This window comes from Lepidochelys kempii, chromosome 5, assembly GCF_965140265.1.
Source record: "Lepidochelys kempii isolate rLepKem1 chromosome 5, rLepKem1.hap2, whole genome shotgun sequence".
Classification (NCBI taxonomy): Eukaryota; Metazoa; Chordata; order Testudines; family Cheloniidae; genus Lepidochelys; species Lepidochelys kempii.
The window spans coordinates 96,526,319-96,547,112 of NC_133260.1; the positions used below are offsets into that span (position 1 = coordinate 96,526,319).

The 20,794-nt window shown below is 41.2% G+C and overlaps 1 protein-coding gene across 1 annotated transcript in view; it reads right to left on the reverse strand.

Moving 5' to 3' along the window:
• Nucleotides 1-4,418: 4,418 nt before the first annotated feature.
• PCSK5 (proprotein convertase subtilisin/kexin type 5) overlaps nt 4,419-20,794 on the reverse strand; it is a 299,939-nt gene continuing 283,563 nt past the window's right edge. Inside the window, exons 30-37 of the mRNA XM_073345119.1 lie at nt 17,268-17,485; nt 15,954-16,190; nt 15,149-15,379; nt 12,848-13,025; nt 12,187-12,404; nt 9,824-9,924; nt 6,623-6,809; nt 4,419-5,968 (exon numbers count right to left, since the gene is read on the reverse strand). Coding sequence (XP_073201220.1) covers nt 5,559-5,968; nt 6,623-6,809; nt 9,824-9,924; nt 12,187-12,404; nt 12,848-13,025; nt 15,149-15,379; nt 15,954-16,190; nt 17,268-17,485 — 1,780 coding nt within the window. The 3' untranslated portion in view covers nt 4,419-5,558. The remainder of the gene's footprint in view (nt 5,969-6,622; nt 6,810-9,823; nt 9,925-12,186; nt 12,405-12,847; nt 13,026-15,148; nt 15,380-15,953; nt 16,191-17,267; nt 17,486-20,794) is intronic.

The window sequence follows — 20,794 nt, forward strand, 5'->3', positions numbered from 1 at the left end:
TTTTGAATCTCAGCACCTATGAAACTGGCTAGTGCACTTCCATTGTGTCTTGCTAGCTTTTTCTTTGCTCATCTATGTTTTGTTGTAAAACTGGCAGCTGAAGTGATTAGCAGTACAAACCTTGAATAGGTAACATCATTATAAATATTTTGTACTGAATGACATATATGAAAGTTAGGTTACTTTATAATATGTGAAACTCATTACACCCTCTTTGCAAGGTCTTGTTTTAAATGCTTGCTTCTGGTAGAAAGTGGTTTCATTTCAGCTCAGTGCTTCAAACAAACTTGTATGTCCTACTGTCTCATTTGTTATTTGTACTGGTGCACTCCTCAGTATTGCCAAACCCATATATTTGAGAACCATGATTTAGCCTTGAAAAAAGCAAAAATTTTCTGTAGAAACTGTTTTTCAAAGGAAAATTTGGTTTCCAAGGAACAAATTTTTTTGTGACAATTGCATGCTTTGTGTGGAAAAAATTTATTTTTCATTGTAAGGCTGAATGCTCAAAACCCAAAATATTTTGATTAGTAAATACTGCCTTGGTATTTCATGGGAGTTGTAGTTCAGCTGCCACGTATCCTCATTCTCCTCTATGGGTCTACCTCCCCAGCCAGATTACATCTCTCATGATGCATTTCAGTGATGTGGCTGCCATCATGCACCATCCCACTTCCCAAAAGGAAATACCAGGAAGTATCATGGGAGTTGTAGTCCAAGTAGGGAGCCCAGCCTATAGAGGAGAAGGGGAGCTTGAGGCACTTGAACCACAACTCCCATGAGGTCCCATGGCAATATTTACAAATGCAAATATTGCAGTTTTTTTTTATTTTCTGCCAAAAATCTAAATTTTCTGGTGTGGGAGGGGGAGAGAAGCAAAATATTTTTTAACCAGCTCTACTAGTGAATCATCAAAGTAAGGCCAGGAAAGAAAAGGCTTTTCCCTGACCACATACACATACTTGGGGAATGGGAGACTAAAGAGCACCAGCAACCTTACACTTCCCTACAAAATCCAATCAATCACCTAAATCAAGGAGCAGAGGCAGTGATTACAGGAGGTAAGTAAGTGGAGGGGGGGGGTGATTTTAGAGAGTGATGTGGAGGAAAGAAAAGGGCTCTTAATGCAAGGGTTGAAGGAGGAGAAAATGAAGGAAAAAGAATGAGTGATTGGAGGACCATGAGTGAGGCAGAGGAATGGGAAGCTGAGAGAAGGAGAGATTAAGAGGGCCAGGGTATGAAGGACAGCAAAGATAGGTGGAAGGAATAATAGGGCAAGGTAGAGGTAGGAGAAGAACAGGCAAGAAAAAAAATGTGGAAAGAAGGGGAAAGAGGTTTAGCAACAGTGACAGGGATTTAAACCAGTAAGAAACTTGAACTGGAGAAGGCGTGGCAGAAGAAAGTCCCAGAGACATTTTATTTTTAAAAAAATATTATTTTCTTTAAGTTTTACAGTGACCTTCCTCCATACGGTGGGAAGAGGGAGGAAAGAGAAGGAAAACTGGATGCAACATACACTAGTTTTGCAGTGACTAAATAAGATTTTAACTTTAGATAGTTAATGAAAAATGTTTTTTTGCCACCAAAAGTTCATGAAGAGAAAATCAGGCATTTCATACCGCTTTATTATCTGCTGCTTTTTCTGCTGCAATGTGTTCTGCATTAAATTTACATATTGCTGACTCCCCATCTCACGTCTCACTTTGTTCCCCAGTAGGTCCCTAAGAGGGAGACAAATTGTAAATAGTTCACCCTAAGCAAAACACCCTCAACCCACTACAAAACTCCCTCCCCTCAAGCTCCTGTTGACACCATTTATCAAGTATTAACCCCTTACAATCGATTCCCTCCTCAACAAAATCAGTCCCCCTCCACAAAATCAATTATCTCCCACCTTGTAAATCATAATTCATTTCTTCCATCTCACTCACCCAACACAAAATCAATATCTTCTTCCAGTAGCTCTTAGAACTCAGCCTTCTCCTCACAGCAGCCTGTCCTACCTGCTCTTGTGGAAAGGGGGAAGGTGCCTCTTGCTGCTTCTCTGCTTGCCAGGCCTGGCCCAGCTCTGCTTTTGCAGCTCCAGTCTCATAGTAACTGTAAGCAGCTCTTCATGCTTCTTGTTATGCTTTCTTCCTATCTTGCAGAAGCTGGAAGAATGGATCTCCATGGCAGTCAAGAGATACAGATTAAAAATTCTGGTAGCCAGAAAGCCATAGGTGGCAAGTCAAGCTGGCTGCAGAAGGGCAAAAGCCAAAGACTAGGCAGGTCTGTACCCTAAGCACAAAGTAGAGGTTAAGGCCTAGATTTTTCAAAGGTATTTAGGTGCCTAATTCCAATGGGGTATATTTAGGCACCTAAAGATTAGGCAGATCTGTACCTACAATGGGAGTTAGGTGCCTAAATACCTTTGAGGATCTGGCCCTCAACCTCTACATTGTGCTTATAGTACAGACTGTCTTTAGAGCTAGGTGCCTAAATATATCCCATTGGAGTTAGGCGCTTAAATATCTTTGAGGATCTGGTGATAAGTGACTTTCCCAAAGCCAGAGAAGCAGTCCAGACTAGAACTGAGAGTAGAACTCAAAGGTTTCTGGTTCTCAGGTGTACTAAAACCACTGTGACTTTTATATCTACTCAAAAATATGGTCCTACTTGATTGGCCAGTGAGTTGCAAAATAGTAGTTTAAAACAAATCCCTTTTTAAGTTACAGGAGTTCAAAAAGGAATATTGTGCAAGGTGTTTCCGTTAGTTTGTCATTCGGGTAATTTTGAACACACCAGCCTTTCTTCATAAGAAAAAAAGAAATTGTTCCCATGCTGAAACTGAAAGCCCATAGGCTGCTCAGTTCATACATATTTTTTACAGCAGTTCATACTCATTATATTTAATACAGCTCATACATATTTAATACAGTCCATACATTTTTTTTTTTACTGGGGACAGCTTAAAATAAGCCTCTGAAATTTGATAAGGGCAGTTTCAGGTTAAAGCATATTCTTACAGCCAATTTATACAAACCACTACTAAAATAAGGGTATTGTTAAATGAGAGCATGTGAACAGGAAACTGTTTGAATAGTTGTTTTTCTCGGTATGGCCTTTCAATCATAATGTTTTCACTGTTTTTCTTATTCTATCCTTTGTTTTGTTTTGAGAAATTTTACCAAGAATGAGCTTTTACTTAAAGTGATTTGTCAAATCTTTATTTTCAAAGTACCTTATTGTTTCATCTTTTCCTATAATTATAGGCCATTGATTTATGTTTGGCAATATTGTAAATAGTTTTAACCCTTCCCCTGTTCTGCAAGTAAGGGTTTGTAATGAATAGGGCTGGAGGCCAGATTTTCAAAGCAGGGGACAATAGATACATAGACAACTGCCCACTTTTGTGTTATAAAATAAGATGTGTAATTAATCAGCATGTGCATCTCCAACACCCCACTTTGACAATGAGGATTTAAATAATTAGAACCCAATCCAAGATTGCCATTGACTTCAGTGGGCATTGGATTGGGTTTTTATGTAGCAATGCATAAAAATGCACTAGGACCAATAGTGGGGGTGGGAAATGGTGGAAATGAGGAAAGAAACCTGAATTAATGATTTTTTCACTTTAATAAAGTGAATGGGCTGGTGATTTGACAGTCCTAACTTCACACAGAATTTAATATACTACCTAAACCAAATTGTTAGCTGAATTTGCTAGGCATAACATGTAGGTGATAGTACTTTTGTAAAGTGTTCCATAGCATATTTTACATGGAGTCTATAAAGCATCAGACATGCATAAATAGGGGAAAAGGCAGGTGTTCCCTATTCTGAGTTAGGTGGGTACATTTCACTTGGCTCTAAATTCCTCCTGTAGGGGAGATCCATGGTAATTGTAATCCATTGGGACTACATACCTAGTGGCCCAGAGAAGATTTAAAATACATGAGTGCACTGTGAAGGAGCGAAATGGGCTCTGCAGAGGTGTTTTGTTAACCAGCCAGTAAATGACAATAGTAAGAATATTGGAAATATACTGAAAGTCAGCTTCCTTCAGGTCATCACAAGTATTTCTAAAGCTCTCCTATCAGTGTTAAGCAAAAATACTCTAAGTGTACTATACACCAATTGTGTATTGTAAGGAGACTATTAAATGCGTTATCTAGGTTTTTATATGGCATCCCTTACCATAGTATCTGAGTCCCTCACAAACATTAATGAATTACCAATCCCATGCGATAGAGACGTATTATTAGCTGTGATTTATAGCTGGGGAGCTGAGACTGAGAAAGTAAGTGATTTGCCCACAATCACATAGGAACTTCGTAGCAGAGTGGGGCATTGAACGCAAGTCTCCTGAGGCCTAATCCACAGTTTTAGCCAAAAGCCCATATTGCTAGTGAATAACAACAACCTTCTCTGCATGCTTTTGTACAAAGATTTAGTTTATTCTTTCACAACAAAGGAACCAGGTTTAGCATCTTCTCATATAATGCAATAAATTATACAATCTATAATGATGAAAAAAATCATTGTCTTCCATTGTTTCATTTAACATTTTTCAGTGCAGTGTTGATTACTCCCTTTCCTATTATCTGAACATCCAAAGCCATTTGTGATAGATATGAAAAGTAGGATTAATAAATCTTTTGCTTTCATGTCTGTTCTGTGACAATTCTCTGTAATCTCCAGATTTTTCCACATACATATTTATAGACTAAGCACTCCTTTATACTAAGTCCAAATAAGTCTGTAGAAAATGAAACATTGCTTAAAATATATACTCACTAAGATCAAAATTAATCAGGAGTTAATGTCATATAATATATTTCAGATATATTTTATCTTTTTGTTTCATTCAAGTCATGGCTACAATACATTCTACTTGGAATGGGGTCAGAGTGACCTCAAATTTTATCTAAAACTGAATGTCTGATATATTAAATCTTTGAGGAAATGCACTTAAAGGTTATAGCAGTGTGTCAGATTTTGGGGAGTACCAGTGCTTTGGATAATACCATGGAAGGAAAAGAGTGTAAAATATGCAAAATCACATATTATAATGTGAACTACAGTACAAACTTTAATCACACAGAAGTAAACAATTAAGTGACATCCTATCCCAGGGACATCTATCATGTAGATAAATATGCCTGTCTTGTTTATATCAGTATATTTTTAAAAGGGATTGACAAGTGCTAGTTGGATACGTGTGTCTGTTTTATATACACCTATGCACTTACATATACATACTAGAAAATATTTTATTTTCACACATTAGTATACAGAAAAAGAATCTTTTAGCCAACCCATTTCTTGAGTGCTGCTTCTTAAAAGACTCATCAAGGATTTATAAAATGTTTTGGAAACAAAAGTTTAGAAACAACTTTGCTTTCACAGTATGTATAGCTAAAATCCCTTTTTCTTAGAATTATCATGAATATAAATTTCTGCTTGAGCCCCTTCATGCAGAGAAAAAAATATTTTATTCCCCTGTAAGATAACTAAATTGATTTAATGTAATGAGAGAGGCAGCGAAGAGGGAAAATACACAGATTAATAAAAAATTATCTAAATGAATAACTTTCATCATCATATTCCAGTTCATCTTCCTCCTCATCCTCCAGAAGTCCATATTTAAATTTACGATAGACTGTGCCATCCTGGCTCATATATACAATATCATCATCCTCTTCTTCGTCTTCATTATCCCAGTCTTTATACTCAGTCACTTGATCATCTTGATAGCTGGTGCTCTCATGGTGGTTACTCTTGTAAGAAGAGAAGGGTTTTGAGTGATCTCTCAGCTTCTCGTACCCACATCTGTTTACTGTCTGGGCTTTGGCTTGTGATCTTCTCCAGATGAATGCAATGGCTCCAATGCAGAGGATCAGCAAAATGGAGGTAGCAACAAACAAAGCAGTTTTCCCTTTGCTTTGAGCTGGTAGGTTCAGAATGGTCTGTAATACACACTCATCTGCAAGTTAAAGGCAACCAAAAAAACGTGAATACCATGACATACTTAAAGTGGGGACTTTGTTTTAGGTGGAAGTTTATGTATTCTGTATAATAAAACATTTAAACCCATTAGCAATTTAAATGTTTTGGACCGAATTTACCTCTGGGGTAAAGCATTGTAGCTACTTTGAGTAGCTATAATGGAGTTACACCAGGGGTCAGTATGCATCCGATGAAGTGAGCTGTAGCTCACGAAAGCTTATGCTCAAATAAATTGGTTAGTCTCTAAGGTGCCACAAGTACTCCTTTTCTTTTTGCAAATACAGACTAACACGGCTATTACTCTGAAACCAGGGGTCAGTTTGACTTGAATTTAAAATGCATGCCTCAATTTGCCACCTATTTACACAAGCATTGCCCATTCAACCAGATCATGAAACACTCTGAGAAGACTTGGAAGCTGTCTGTTGGGATCTGACCCTTTAAAATAGCAGCAGCGAGTGAGAGTATCTAGATACTCTGGCAATGGTGTATTAGTAATGGATTTGTATGCAGCAAAGTTCTGCAATGATAATTCTGCAGCTCAGAAGAAAATCAGTTTAAGAAACAAAACAAACACCCAACAGGGCACAAGGTCATTAAATATCAGCATTTCTCTTCATCTCAGTCCTACCTTGTGTTTCACTGCAGTCACAGCACTCCTGGGTTTCTGTGAGATTAGAACTATCACAGCACTTCACACAGCGGCCCTCGTCTAGGTAGAGTTTCATGTTAGCTGGACACACAGTGCAGTTGAGGGGTCCAGGCCCTTTACACTCTACGCAGGTATCATGGCATTTTTCACATTTGGATTGGTCTCCCTGGAGATACAGAACAAAATCAAACCACATTTGCTTTCCTTTTCTGTTTCAGCACGGATCTGGCAATCCTATGCTGTTGTAATCTGAGGGGACAGATTCTGGTCCCATGGACATCAATGGCAAAATTTTTTGGGACCGGGATTTAGTCATAGTGTTTAGGTGATAGCCACCATCTTTGCTGATACACCAAAGAATGAATGGGACACCTCCAGAACTAAAAGCATGAGCTACTACATCTTGAGTTAAAGAGCCACGGCACTGTAACTGGGAGCTGTAACAACTCATATCCTCTGTGAATTGACACAGAGCAGGAGCTGTAATACATGGAAGCCACTAGTGGCTTCCATTTAGTTTCTTGGTGAGCTGCACACATTTCTGTAATTTCTTCTGTCATCAGCAGTGACAAAAACAACATTGAAAACAGGGCCCCACAGTCATGTAAAACTCTGGAGTATTTTTAAAATGTAAGCCTCCATTCTTTAAGCGTATTGCAGCTCAATTCCCTTAATAGTTATTTTAAATGTGACAATCAGCAAATAACCACATGGCCTAGCTCATTTCATTGACATGGCAAATGATTCTGACCTACATCCCTAAGGCTTGTGTTAGAATGACTGGATAGAACAAGTAGTTTTCCCTCTTATCCTTCTTTCTTATCATCGGCTGGCTTGTGGGGGACAGATCCTGTGAAGTGTTGAATGCCCTTGGCAACTGAAGGCATTAGCCAGCACCTCATAGGAGGCACTCAGTTACACACAGATCCGATTCAGTCACAGCATAGCTCTGAAACTTACTTAGAATGTAAGCTTTATGGGGCAGGGACCATGTCTTTGTCCTGTATTTGTACAGTGCCTAGCACAATGGGACCCGGGTCTGTGACTGGGGCTCCTAGGCTCTACCACAATAATAATTATTATTATTAATTATTTGTAATAATTTAATAACGCAGCCTTGACGGAAACCGCTCAGTAATACAGCTAGGATAACTGAGGTGGGTAGAACAACTGGGTAAAGATACAACAAAAAAGAAAGGGTGAATTAAATCCATCTCCTCTGGAATCCTTTGGAAGGAAAGGTAAGGTAAGGAAATGCCTGTTCTAATGCCTAGTGTAAGGGGACTGTTGCCCCCTTACTAAAATTCAGTGGTAGTGCAAAGTACCAAGGTAGTGCAGAAGCCAGGAAAGTTCCCCACAATAGCGGGACCATTCCCCCGCTTACACTAGCACCCATTCCCACACATCTCAACTATCCCTCATTATAGGGGTCATCTCTCATTTGATACCCTCTGTTTTGCACATACTCAAGCCCTGATTGTAGTCTGACTTAATCCTGTTTTATAAGGATGGAATTCCATTCATTTCAGAGAATGGGGCTGTTTTGGTTGGCTAGCTCCCAGTACTAAAAGGGAAGGGTCGATGGGAAATCAGGACCCTGAGACTGACAGTCCCCTGAGACTGACCGCCCCAAATGGGGAACAACGGGGAGAGGCCAATGCTCCAGGTCAGCCTGATTGACAGGGCGGGCAGGCTAACCAGGGAGTCAGGAGGCCAGGAGCGTCCCATCCTCCCTATGAGCTGGAATTGCCTGAGTCAGACAGAGTGGGGCTGAGCTAAGGAGAAAGGAGGGGCCCGAGCTGAGCTGGGGAGCAGAGCTGTGCCAGATCCAGAGGGAGCAGAAAAGCAGCCCAGAGAGAGCAGACCCTGTGCTGGGAGCAGAGCTGCAGCCCCAAAGCCAGAGGCACAGCCCAGAGAGAGCAGACTTGCCCTGGGAGCAGAGCTGCAGCAACCAGAGCCAGAGGGGCCAGAAAAGCAGCCCACGAAGCAGGTCAGTGCTGGGAGCAGAGTCACAGAAGCAGCCTGCAGAGCAGACTTGTCCTGGGAGCAGAGCTGCAGCAACCAGAGGCAGAGGGGCCAGAGAAGCAGCCCAGGGAGCTGGAGGCAGAGCAGCTGCCGTGCTGAGACAGAGTGGTGTTGCTGGGGCTGGAGCAGTCTGGAGCTCGGTGCAGTGAGCAGCTGTGGAGAGCGAGGGGGACCCTGGGCAGTGGGCCCAGTACAGGGAGACGCCTCAGCCAGGAGGCTCTGTAGGCCAGACTTGGAGGGGGATTGGTAACCCCGACAGGGCGGGGGCGACACTGGGAAGAAGGGTCCTACCACTTAGAGCCTGAGAGCGTGTGGCCATCACCAGAGCAAGTGTCCAATCCATAGCATCCCTGCAGCACAGCCAGGGCCTGAGAAGAAGGCCTGGGACTTACAAGGAACAGACTGTGAACTGCCCTGACATTCCAGAGACACGGTTTGTGATGTTCCCTGCCACAGAGCGGGGTGATGTGTTTCCTTTAACCTTTCCCATTTTTCCTTATTCCTTTTTAAACTAATTGTTGATTAAATAAATTGTATTTGCTTTAAATTGTATGTAATGATCAGTGGGGTCAGGGAAGTGTCCAGTGCAGAGAGAGTACCCCGGAGTGGGGACACCGTAGCCCCTGTCCTAGGTGACCACAACAAGGCTGGGGGGTCAAGCCCCCCAGGAATCCTGGGCCCAGCCTTGTTGGGGTTACAAGGACTCTGCCAGACAGGAGAGTGGGCCGGAAGGCCTCCGGGTAAAGAAAGTGGGAGTGAGGAGTCAGATCCTTCTGCTAGCCCATTTTACCAAGGTAGTGCAGAAGCCAGGAAAGTTCCCCACAATAGCGGGACCATTCCCCTGCTTACACTAGCACCCATTCCCACACATCTCAACTATCCCTCATTATAGGGGTCATCTCTCATTTGATACCCTCTGTTTTGCACATACTCAAGCCCTGATTGTAGTCTGACTTAATCCTGTTTTACAAGGAGGGAATTCCATTCATTTCAGAGAAGCATTTGGAGCCATGTCTTCTCTACCAAGAGGGGAATAAAAGTAACTTTTGAATTCAGCAAGATCAAACACTGTTTGCTCTGCTTTTCTCGTTTGGGTTTTCAAGTCCATTATTATGTAAATACTTCCTAGAGAAGATGCGTGTGTATAGACAGTACCTCTGCGACTTTGTATTCTCCAGCAAAACATTCAGAGTAGCAGATTCCACCTGCTAGATGGTAACTCCACACACAGGACGTACAGCTGAGAGCTCCCTTCCCTTCAAAGGAAAATAAAGCAACAGTTTTATATTGAAATATGAAAAGTTATCATCTTCCTTTGGAAACTATGATAATCTGCTCCCATCAATTACACAGGGCATTTGTTGTCATCAAGTATCAGTACTGAACATGCTTAGCATTAAGAAGTCTATTTGAAAAGTGCTTGAGCCATAAATTAAGAAAAAAAAATTGTGCTGTTAGAATTTTGGGTGCTCAAAAATGTTTTCAGTGTATATTTTTAAGTTCATTAAATGCTAAAAGATTACTGAGAGAGACAAGCGGTGTGTGTGTGTGTGTGTGTGAAGGTCTATGTTTTATTGAAGAAGAGCTCTGGGTAACTCGAAAGCTTGTCTCTCACCAACAGAAGTTGGTCCAGTAAAAGATATTACCTCACTTATCTTGTCTCTCTCATTTCCTGGGATTATGGCTATAACAATACTAGAAACAAATATTACCAGATATGGCAAAAAGAGCATGAGCCATTTTCCTATTAGTGATCAGATGATTTGCTGGATGCTGTAATGTTTTGCTTCCTTAGACAAGCACTAACAGAACACTTGGCATGCTTGGTTTGTTACACAAACAGTTTAATAGGCAAATACAAATGTTACATGCACATCTTGTGCGTCGTATTGAAGTGGATGGTTTAACATGATTAATGTGAAAATGGGGCTGTCCAATCAGACTTCAAAACTATTCCCCTTGCCCCCATGTCCATGGCTGTGAGAAAAGAAGAAAATAGAAATGGAAGAAGTGGATAAAGGAGTGAAATTAGTAGCATTGTCTCAACTAGTAAGGGCTAGATTGTCACTAGGCCTAACAGGGCCATGCAGCCCCCTCTCCCAGTGCTGCTGGATTAGGGTTACCCAGATCACAGCACTGGGTTCCATGCGCAAGAAAGGGGCTGTGCTGCTGCTCCATCTCAGTAAGTGTGTGAATGGAGGGGAAAGTAGGGAGGGACCAGGGTAGAGCCATGGCTCTTCCCCCTCAAAGTGCCAATCAACAGAGCTTCACAGGTTTCCGGGCTGGAATAAATTATTTCCCCCCTGTAACAAGTGGGGAGCAGGAAAAGAACCATGATTCTCCAACTATAGTTCCTCCCTGGTGCTGCTGGGGCAGCACAGCTACATGACAACAGTTACTCACTGGCCATACACTTTTTGTTTAGGAGGATTATTATTAGCCAGTGGGCTCACACATATTCAATCTCTCTGTCTTTGTGCCCAGTAGTATTAATGGCAAAACAAATACAACATCATGTGTAGGAGACAGATTGTAAATTATAACAATATTTCCGATTCCAAATCCAAGCCAAAAATATTGCTGTTGATTACAATAATTTGTCTGTACAACTATATTTTCATAGCTATCAAAGGTGACATTTCATTCTACGAGTTGCTTTCAAATATTATTATGTTGCAATTAACCATCTGCATTCTTCAATGCAAACCTTTATATAGTACATTCTGAGCTACAGAATAGCAACTGGTAGCCATCATTTCAGAAACAAGGAAACCATCTAAGTCCAAGGAGAATAACACTGCCCAGCTCAAAATTGGATAGGGATAATTTTTTTTGAAAATAAATAAATAAGCACCAGGTTGGATTAGAATGGCATTAGTACAAAATGGATGGTGCCTCAAGGTGAACTTCAGCAAATATTTGACTGTATTTCAAAACAATATGTATACACATTTTGTCCTACTACCCTTGAACCCTAAACTCTGTGCTTTTAGTTTGATTTATTTCATTAGCTGTCCATTTTCTGCCCCCTCCTTTGAGAATCATTCATCTCTGAAAACTTGGAACCAGATTCTGAAACCCTGACTCACACAGAGTAGTGCCTTCAGTGGGACTGTCACTAGTCACAAAGTAAGGCAGTACTTAATGTGAATAAGGGAATCAGAATTTAGCCCCTTAGCTTCTTACCCCCTTACTGAGCTTGAGTAGTATCTCATTTTGTGAGTAGCCCCATTGATGGGACTACAGTGGAGTAAGTCCTGAGTCCAGCAATAAGCTTGTTTTACAGCACAATTATTAGTAGCCAACAGACTTCTAAAATCTGTCTAGTGACACTTTTGGCGAAGCACATACAGAATCATTAGAAAACTGTTCAACTCTCATAAATGAACATGTTTGTATAACATGTAAGTTACCTACTGCACAGTGTTACCAAAACCTTGAGCAGAGAGAGTTGGAGAGAGAAGTAGATTATGTTTTAAAGCCCTTGTGGCAGAGAAGCACATAAGGGAGGATCTTACCTTCGCAGGAGCTGCAGGTAGGGTGGCATCTCTCACAGACATTTGTATCACGATCGTCATAATAATATTCAGGGCAAGAGGGGAGGCATTCATTCTTGGAGTGCAGCAGGAAGGAATATGTATCACAGGACAGACAGTCTGTGGGCTGAGGTCCCAAACACTCTTTACAGCTTTTGTGGCATCTCTCGCACAATCCGATGGAGTTGTTTGCATAATATCTGAAAGAAGTTTTTTGAAGAGGTGAAGGTATGAAAATGTTTACATGGTCAGAAAAGATCCATTCCTCTCAGCTACTGCAGAGATTTCATTCTTGATTACTCTTTTCTTTGCAAAACTGCAGTCTTAATGGATGTAGGGTATTCCCTTTAATGCACATGTGCCATTTGGCCCTCTGAGTTTAGCTAAAGAGCAGCACTTTCTAAAACAGTGGGGCAAATTCAGTCACGAAGTAAGCAGATACGCCTGTGGACTAGGACTCAGGAGATCTCGCCCCAGCATATCTCCTTGCTGGGAAAATCCTAAATTGTCCCTAAAGAGCAACCTTAATGTAGAGAAATAACATGAGAAACTTTCATCTAAAAAAAAAGCAGAATTGAAGGCTACATGCTTAACAAAGCTCTTTGTCCAATATAGCTTTTAGCTATCCATCCTGGAGCCTTACCCAGCTGTACAGGCTTGTACGCATCCCTTTCCCTGTTTGTACCAGCCCGATCTGCAGGTACGGCACTGAGTGTTATGTTTTCCATAGCAAGTCTCACAGGTGCTGTGGCATGTGAAACATCGTCCCTCATCACTGTCAACATAATATCCGTCAGGACACGCTTCTACACAGGTTGTATCTACAGAGGGAATAATGAAGAACAAAGGATCACATACAATATTCTCTTCTCCTCATTGAGGCTTGATGACATATCCCATATCAGATGCTATAGCAGAGCCAGAAAGGGAGTGCCCTGCTGTATTAATTATTTTTATGCCTTTTAGCTCTCATCCCTTCATTTGTCCGTCTCTGTTTTCTCTGCTTCATATAGACTGTAAACTCTCAGGGCAGGGACTGTGTCTTTTTTTAATTCCTGAAAGATATCAAGTGATTATCATATATAATAATAATAAATAACCAAAAGCATCTGCAATTTATATCAGAATATACAAAGGAAGCAATAATCTTCAGGAAATTTTATCCCTCCATCTGCAGCACCATTTATCTCTTGGTTTCCCTGCTTTTGATTCTAAATACCTAGCTCACAGTTTTGATGCATATTTGGTCGCATCTATCGGATTTATGAGAATTTTGAGCCTTTATAGCTCAATGGCTTTAATCCCGATGAATAATTGAGCAGTTTGGCTGCTGCTTTGTGTGATGAGAGAACACTCTTGCAGTCCTGTCAAATGTACCATGAATATCACAATGTTTCATTGAGATTTCAGAGGGAAATCAGCAGATCATAATTCTGGAATGTAGGGCTAGCTCTGAGTCAGTTAACCATATGGGCTTCAACCTACCCAATGTTAATTAGGGTGAAGGAGAACAAAAACTACTCACAAAGTGAAATAATCTTTCTTGTGTTGTGTGTTTCAATACTCAGGTTATAGATAGGCAAGAGAAGATTTTTTCCTTCCTAATACTATTTCTTTGATATTTTGTTTGCCACTTTCTGGACTACAGGTTGTCTGTCTAGCTATCTCAATCTAAGGTACAAACTGTAATGAGCAAAATGATATTGTTCATTTGTAGTAGAAAGGGGCCTGAACCAAACTCTCAGATTTGTACCCTCACAAAGTTGAGGGTTCAAAATCTGGATCAACATCTGAACTTCCCAAAACTCAAAGAATTGTGATTCAGTATTCAAATTTGGTTCAGAGCTGGAAACTCTGATTCAAGCCTGGGGCTAGCTAATGCCCAGCTCTATTACATCTCTCTCACATTCTCACACTATGCTGACTACAACCAAGAAGAAACGTGTGATTAAAATGGTATTTCTCTGCAAAATTATTTATTTTTGCCCTGAGACAAATTCACCAAATAAATAAATAAATATCATGATTTGGTCTTACAATAACGTTTCTCTAGTTTTGATACAGAAGCTCACTTCTTTAGAAGAAATTTGGCCTTTGATGAACTTTGTAAATGTTCATTTTTGTTTGTTTTTTATATGCACCTATTCACTAAATACTAAATCCTGATGGACTTTCAATATTCACCCAGTCATTACTCAGGCAAGCCAATCTTCTGTTCTTTACTTCAAATGTTAAGTTTGCTTGAAATGCAGTCCAACAGAGAATGACCCATTGATCCGGGGACAATTTTTCAGCAAGTCTCCTTAACTACGTCTGTATATCTGTGAGTATATTCTATATTGCACACTCAAAACCTGCCAAGGCATTTGAACAAGCCCACATTTGCATATATACATGAGTTTTATGTGTGCAAAATAGATGTGTTTGCAAAATATGCAGGCAGGGCTAAAAGAACCCAGATGGTTCTTAATGTGATTTTCAAATCACCCACTTGTAATCAAAGCTGTAAGAAAGGACAGTTGAAAGCAAGCAGAGAGTAGGTAACAGAAAAGTTTTAGTTCTTTGTTAGCCATAAAGTGTTGTGATGGTTAGAAGTTCTGCTTTGGGCCTCAAAGTTTGTCAGGTCCAAACCTACATATCTGCCCAAACTCCAGGGCTGGCTCATATGGTCAAGAGATTTTCTTGACTAGCTCCAAAGAATCAACAGGCATGTGTGCATTGTGGCACAAACACCTGAAAGCTACCTGTCATACTTGACTTGCAATGTTCAGATTGGCTTCAGCCTGTTGAAATATGGATCCCATGATCAAATATCTTGACATTTCATGAAAAGGAGCAATGGAAGTGCAGCTTGAAGCACCATGATTAATGGGGATCTGCATATGTCACACATCTTCAAAGGAAAAGAAAAAATAAAACCTGGCTGCAGGAGCAAGATACTTACTGAGAAGATGCCAATTTTTTGGACAGCTAAGACACTGATGTTCAGCAGGCCCTGTACAGCGAGAGCACTTCTTGTGACAAGGGTTACAGGTCTGAGTCTGCTCATCGTGGTACTCAGTGAGAGAACAATACTTGGACATCACACAGTGACCCTGGCTGTTCATCACCATGCCCTCTTTACAAGTAAGGCAGGCAGTGGAGGAGGAGCAAATCTGACATGTCCTGTCACACTCTGAAATGTACAAACAGCAAGTATTTCACCACTTTTTTTTTCATTTCAGATTCTTTTTAAGTAGTTTTAATTTGTCAAGTTGCGAACATACACCCAGGGGAATATTTTCATTCAGGGAACTGGAGAAAGGTTTGTGTGTTTGTTTAAGTATTATTTCCTATCCCATTCTTTCTATAGGCTAACAGTTTACTTTCTTTATTGACTGCCACTGCATACTGAGCAGTGGTTTTCCCTGAACCATCCCCAGTGATGCTCAGTCTTTTTCCTGGATGGTAACCTATAATTTAGAAACCAGTAATGTGTATGAGTAGTTCTAATTATTACTTCCCATGTGTATTTCTTTGCACTTGTCAATAAATTTCCCATGTTGCCCATTCACCTAACTTTGTTGAGTCCCTCTTGGCTTTCTCACAGTCTTCTCTCGTTTGACTAGACTAAATAAAGTCATGTCATTGGCACATTTTGCTGCCTTGCTTTTTCAGGATCAATGGTAAATATATTAAACACCCCAAACACTTTTAATACTATTCAACCAGTTCTACTTAAGACTGTTTCCACATTTAAAAAAAAATACCTTGACAATCTTCAGTCTCTGTTTCATAGTAAGTCCCTTCTGGGCATTCTCCAAAGCACTCGCCATTGTGCAAAACAAAGGACCTGCTGGCACACTCATTACAGTCATCCGAGTCAGGCCCATCACATTCTCTGCAGTCCTCGTGGCAAGGAGAGCAGCTCCTGGAGTCGGCATAAAAGCCAGAAGGGCAATCCGGCAGACACTTCCCATTGTGCAAGAAAAACTGGTCCATGCATACTAAGGAAAAAAGAGAAGCAGCTGGCTAAGCAAAAGAACAGCTTATTTTCTTTTCCTGATGAAACCAACAAAACCCAAAGGTAGCGCCTGCTGCATTACATCTAGGGATGGACAAACTAATTCAGAAAAATAATAAAAAACAAAAATTGTCCTAGAGCCTTTACTAAAATTCAGGCTATACCTAGATTGAGCCTCTGCGTGGAGATGGGCCTATGATGCAAAGTTACCTCTGAATTTAATTCCAAACTTCTCAAAAGTTCAGGGATATTTGGATCTGAACTTTTATTCAACTCATTACTGAAATAGGGTCTGTCTGGAATATTTGCATCCAGATCTGAATTTCCCCAGAGGCTGGATGTATTAGGATATGGAGATATTGGTTGAGATGATCTCTACCTTTGAATTTATTTTAACCTTGTAGTTTAACCTTTTTGTTCATTCCCTTTCACTGTCCCCCACTTTTACACTTCCAGGTTGACAGATAGTTGCTCAATTTTACCTGCCCTTGAAATTCACACAATCATTCAAACTTTGGGGTGAGCAGCCCAACTAAACAGAATCCCCAAAACTTTGTGGTTCACTCATCATTAATTGCATGAATACTCAGTCGGCTTGATTCTCCACTGCTCTGTATCTTGCATAGCTATTTGCACCTGTGTAATGTTGGTGTAAAATGCCACTAGTTTAGAATGGTAGCATTTTGCATCCACCTTGTACCAATGTAAACGACTACCTGAGTTGCCAGGCCGTGGAAAGCCAGGACCCAAGGTCTATAACATGCTAAATCAGGGATGAAGTTAAGCCAGCAGGAATCTCTTGAAACACAAAAAAGAGCAGAAAAAGGAACACTGAACATATGTCATTCCTAGATCTATCTGGTTAAAAATCCTACCACATGATTCTGTGTTCATTAGCATCATCCTGAGTAGCTTAACAATTAAATTAAAGTTACTTTTCTCATTTTTGTTAACTACAGAAGAACTCTCTCTTTCAACAAATGTTTGCCAGGCTATATATTTCCAGCAAGGTCTTATCTTAGCCAAGTGGATACATGCCACTGTGGATTCCCTGCAGTACCTTTGCATGCACTTTCATGATTGCATTCCTGACACATCTCAGGGCAGTGTTTACAGATTCCATTAGTGGCAAAGTGCTTCTCAGAACAGGAGCTTTTACATTCCCATTGCTCCAGAAGCAAAGGACTTTCACAGGACTGACATTTTGTGGCATTTCCTTCACACGTCTTGCAGGATCCGTTACACTTGATGCACGTACCAGTTTCAGCAAAATACCCCCTAGAGAGTCAGGACAAACAGAACAAACAGTAGGAGAGAGCACACTTTTGGAACAGTTTGATGGCACAGTTTATTGCAAATATAGAGAATAAAAATGTATTTGGGTGAATCAGGAGCTTCACAATGGACAGATTTCACAAACAGCTGCTATGTGCCACACATCTCATACAAGATATTTTGCCCACTAAACCACATCATCCCTTAGCAGCACCAAAGTCGCCAGCATCCAGAAGGGCTGCATGGTATTAGCAAAGTTTCCCATGAAGTCTTTCCTTCTGCCCACCAGGGTGTCACTGTGATAGCCACTGTTCCTGTCCTCCTCCTGCTTCCCAGGCTGGAGAGGCACAGAATATGGAAGGAAGAAGCCATTGCCTGCAGCAGTGATATCAGTGGTTCAGGAGAAGGAAGAGAGGTATCATTCCAATGGTGGTAGGACAAGGAGAGAGAAGATACACCTCTGAGTAGTGGGAGGGATGGGGAGCAGGGAAGAGAGAGACCTCACCCCCAGCACCAGGAGGGACAAGCTGTTCCTGCATTAGAAGAAGGCATTACAATGGAAGGTCAACAACTCTGTAGAGGTTCAAGAGAGAGAAGAGGGAGGAGCTAGAAAAACATAGAATCATAGAATCATAGAATATCAGGGTTGGAAGGGACCCCAGAAGGTCATCTAGTCCAACCCCCTGCTCAAAGCAGGACCAATTCCCAGTTAAATCATCCCAGCCAGGGCTTTGTCAAGCCTGACCTTAAAAACCTCTAAGGAAGGAGATTCTACCACCTCCCTAGGTAACGCATTCCAGTGTTTCACCACCCTCTTAGTGAAAAAGTTTTTCCTAATATCCAATCTAAACCTCCCCCACTGCAACTTGAGACCATTACTCCTCGTTCTGTCATCTGCTACCATTGAGAACAGTCTAGAGCCATCCTCTTTGGAACCCCCTTTCAGGTAGTTGAAAGCAGCTATCAAATCCCCCCTCATTCTTCTCTTCTGCAGGCTAAACAATCCCAGCTCCCTCAGCCTCTCCTCAGAACTCATGTGTTCCAGTCCCCTAATCATTTTTGTTGCCCTTCGCTGGACTCTCTCCAATTTATCCACATCCTTCTTGAAGTGTGGGGCCCAAACTGGACACAGTACTCCAGATGAGGCCTCACCAATGTCGAATAGAGGGGAACGATCACGTCCCTCGATCTGCTCGCTATGCCCCTACTTATACATCCCAAAATGCCATTGGCCTTCTTGGCAACAAGGGCACACTGCTGACTCATATCCAGCTTCTCGTCCACTGTCACCCCTAGGTCCTTTTCTGCAGAACTGCTGCCTAGCCATTCGGTCCCTAGTCTGTAGCTGTGCATTGGGTTCTTCCGTCCTAAGTGCAGGACCCTGCACTTATCCTTATTGAACCTCATCAGATTCCTTTTGGCCCAATCTTCCAATTGGTCTAGGTCCTTCTGTATCCTATCCCTCCCCTCCAGCGTATCTACCACTCCTCCCAGTTTAGTATCATCCGCAGATTTGCTGATCGCATCCAAAAGAAGTGTCACTCAAGAAGCTGTAAAAATTTTGGCAAGTGTATTCTATTGTCAGGAGTGTGTCACACGGATACCTGTGTTATACAGCCTGTAGGTAAGTGGTAAGGAGCCTTTTTGAGAAGCAGCTCTAACTCTCCTCTAATAACCAGATGACAGCATGTCTAATATGGTGATTCCCGCATGGATCTGTGTGATGCAGTTTGTGGCAGAACTTCGACATAATCTGATCCTACACAGAATGTGCCCTGGACTATGAAAGCAGAACAACTTTAAGCAACTGACGTAGAGCAGCTGTGGGCAACCACAGTCACTCTAGGTTTGGAAGGATTAATCATAATGAAATATTCACTAGGCTTGGCCTATACCTCATAAATGAAAGGAGATGGAAGGGCAGGCTGGAGGCACATTTCATTCTGCATAAGATCTTGGAAAAAAAATATATGGAGGGAGGCCAATAAACTGTCTGAAATAATTACTAATTCAAAACTATGCAGTCATCTTCTAAAACTGAGGAAGGAACGAGCCAGCAGAATATCTACTTTGCACTAACACGTACAGCCAGGCAGCCTACACACAGTGGGGTGCTCTCCAGTGCTCTATTGGCATTTTAGGGAATGCTTTAAAAGAGCAAGGGGCAGTACTTTCTGAAGAAAGCTAAGGAGGTTAATTAAGAGGAAAGTTGGAAAGAAGGAAACAGAAGCGAAGAAAGTCCACCTCCATCTTTCCTGTTTCTATCTTCTTCCTTTCTTTTCTCTTATCATCTCTCAATATCCTTCCAATCCCTTCTTCCTCCCTCTTCTTCTGTTGTGTGAGTTTGCTCACCTTGCTTTGCAGATTCACTCTTTCTAAATGCCTCTGTCACAAGAGAACAGTGGATCAGTAAGATACGTAGAACACCTTCCCCTCACACTACAGTACTTTCTTTGGTTCTAAAGGAAGACATTTAGAACTGAATGAGAGCACCCTTGTTTCTCTGTGATACCTTGCAAATGGGGGTAGGTGATAAATGTAATGTAAAATATCGTAGGGGCTGAAACTTGAAACTTAACTTGGGCTGATTTTGTTGTAGTAAGGCCAATGTCTGAAACCCTGTTATGAATGGGTCTCGTAAGATACTCTGGAAGGCAGCAAAAAGTGGGGGGGATGCAGCAGTTGTACATGAAAAATGTGAATTAAATTGCATGATTCCATGCAAAAAATCTGGGAAATGGGTTCTGAAAACACACACAAGTTAATGTAATAATGCTGCAGTATTATTTTGAGATCAGTGTGTTACAGTTCATTTTTTGGACGGGTAGGCTGAAAGAACCCACACTGGCCTAGATTCTAATCTCAGTTATATCTTTCATGTAGTTATTCCAGATTCATTCTGGTGTATATGAGATCAGAATCTGTCCCTTTGATGCTCTGATTTATTTAACACAGTTAGCAAGTATGCAAACCGTGGTAGGAAAATACAGCCAATATATTAGTATAAATCACAGTGGAAAAGGGTTGGATGTGTTTTCCCAAAAGAAAGAAACTAAGTGGCGGCCTCTAAGGACTGGATCCTACACAGCATACAGCATTATGCATACATGCACTTGGCAACTAGTGATAAGCAGGATATAGAGTGCAGTGGAACCTGATCTGCTTTACGGTCTGATCAATGCTCATTGGAGTCAATGGGAACCTTTGTTACTGCTTGGCTGCCAGGTTACTGATGCATAGTAGGAGAAAAACCAGAAGAAGTACATGATTAAGCTCCCCATTTGCATGTTCAGGATTGTGCTTCAGTCCATA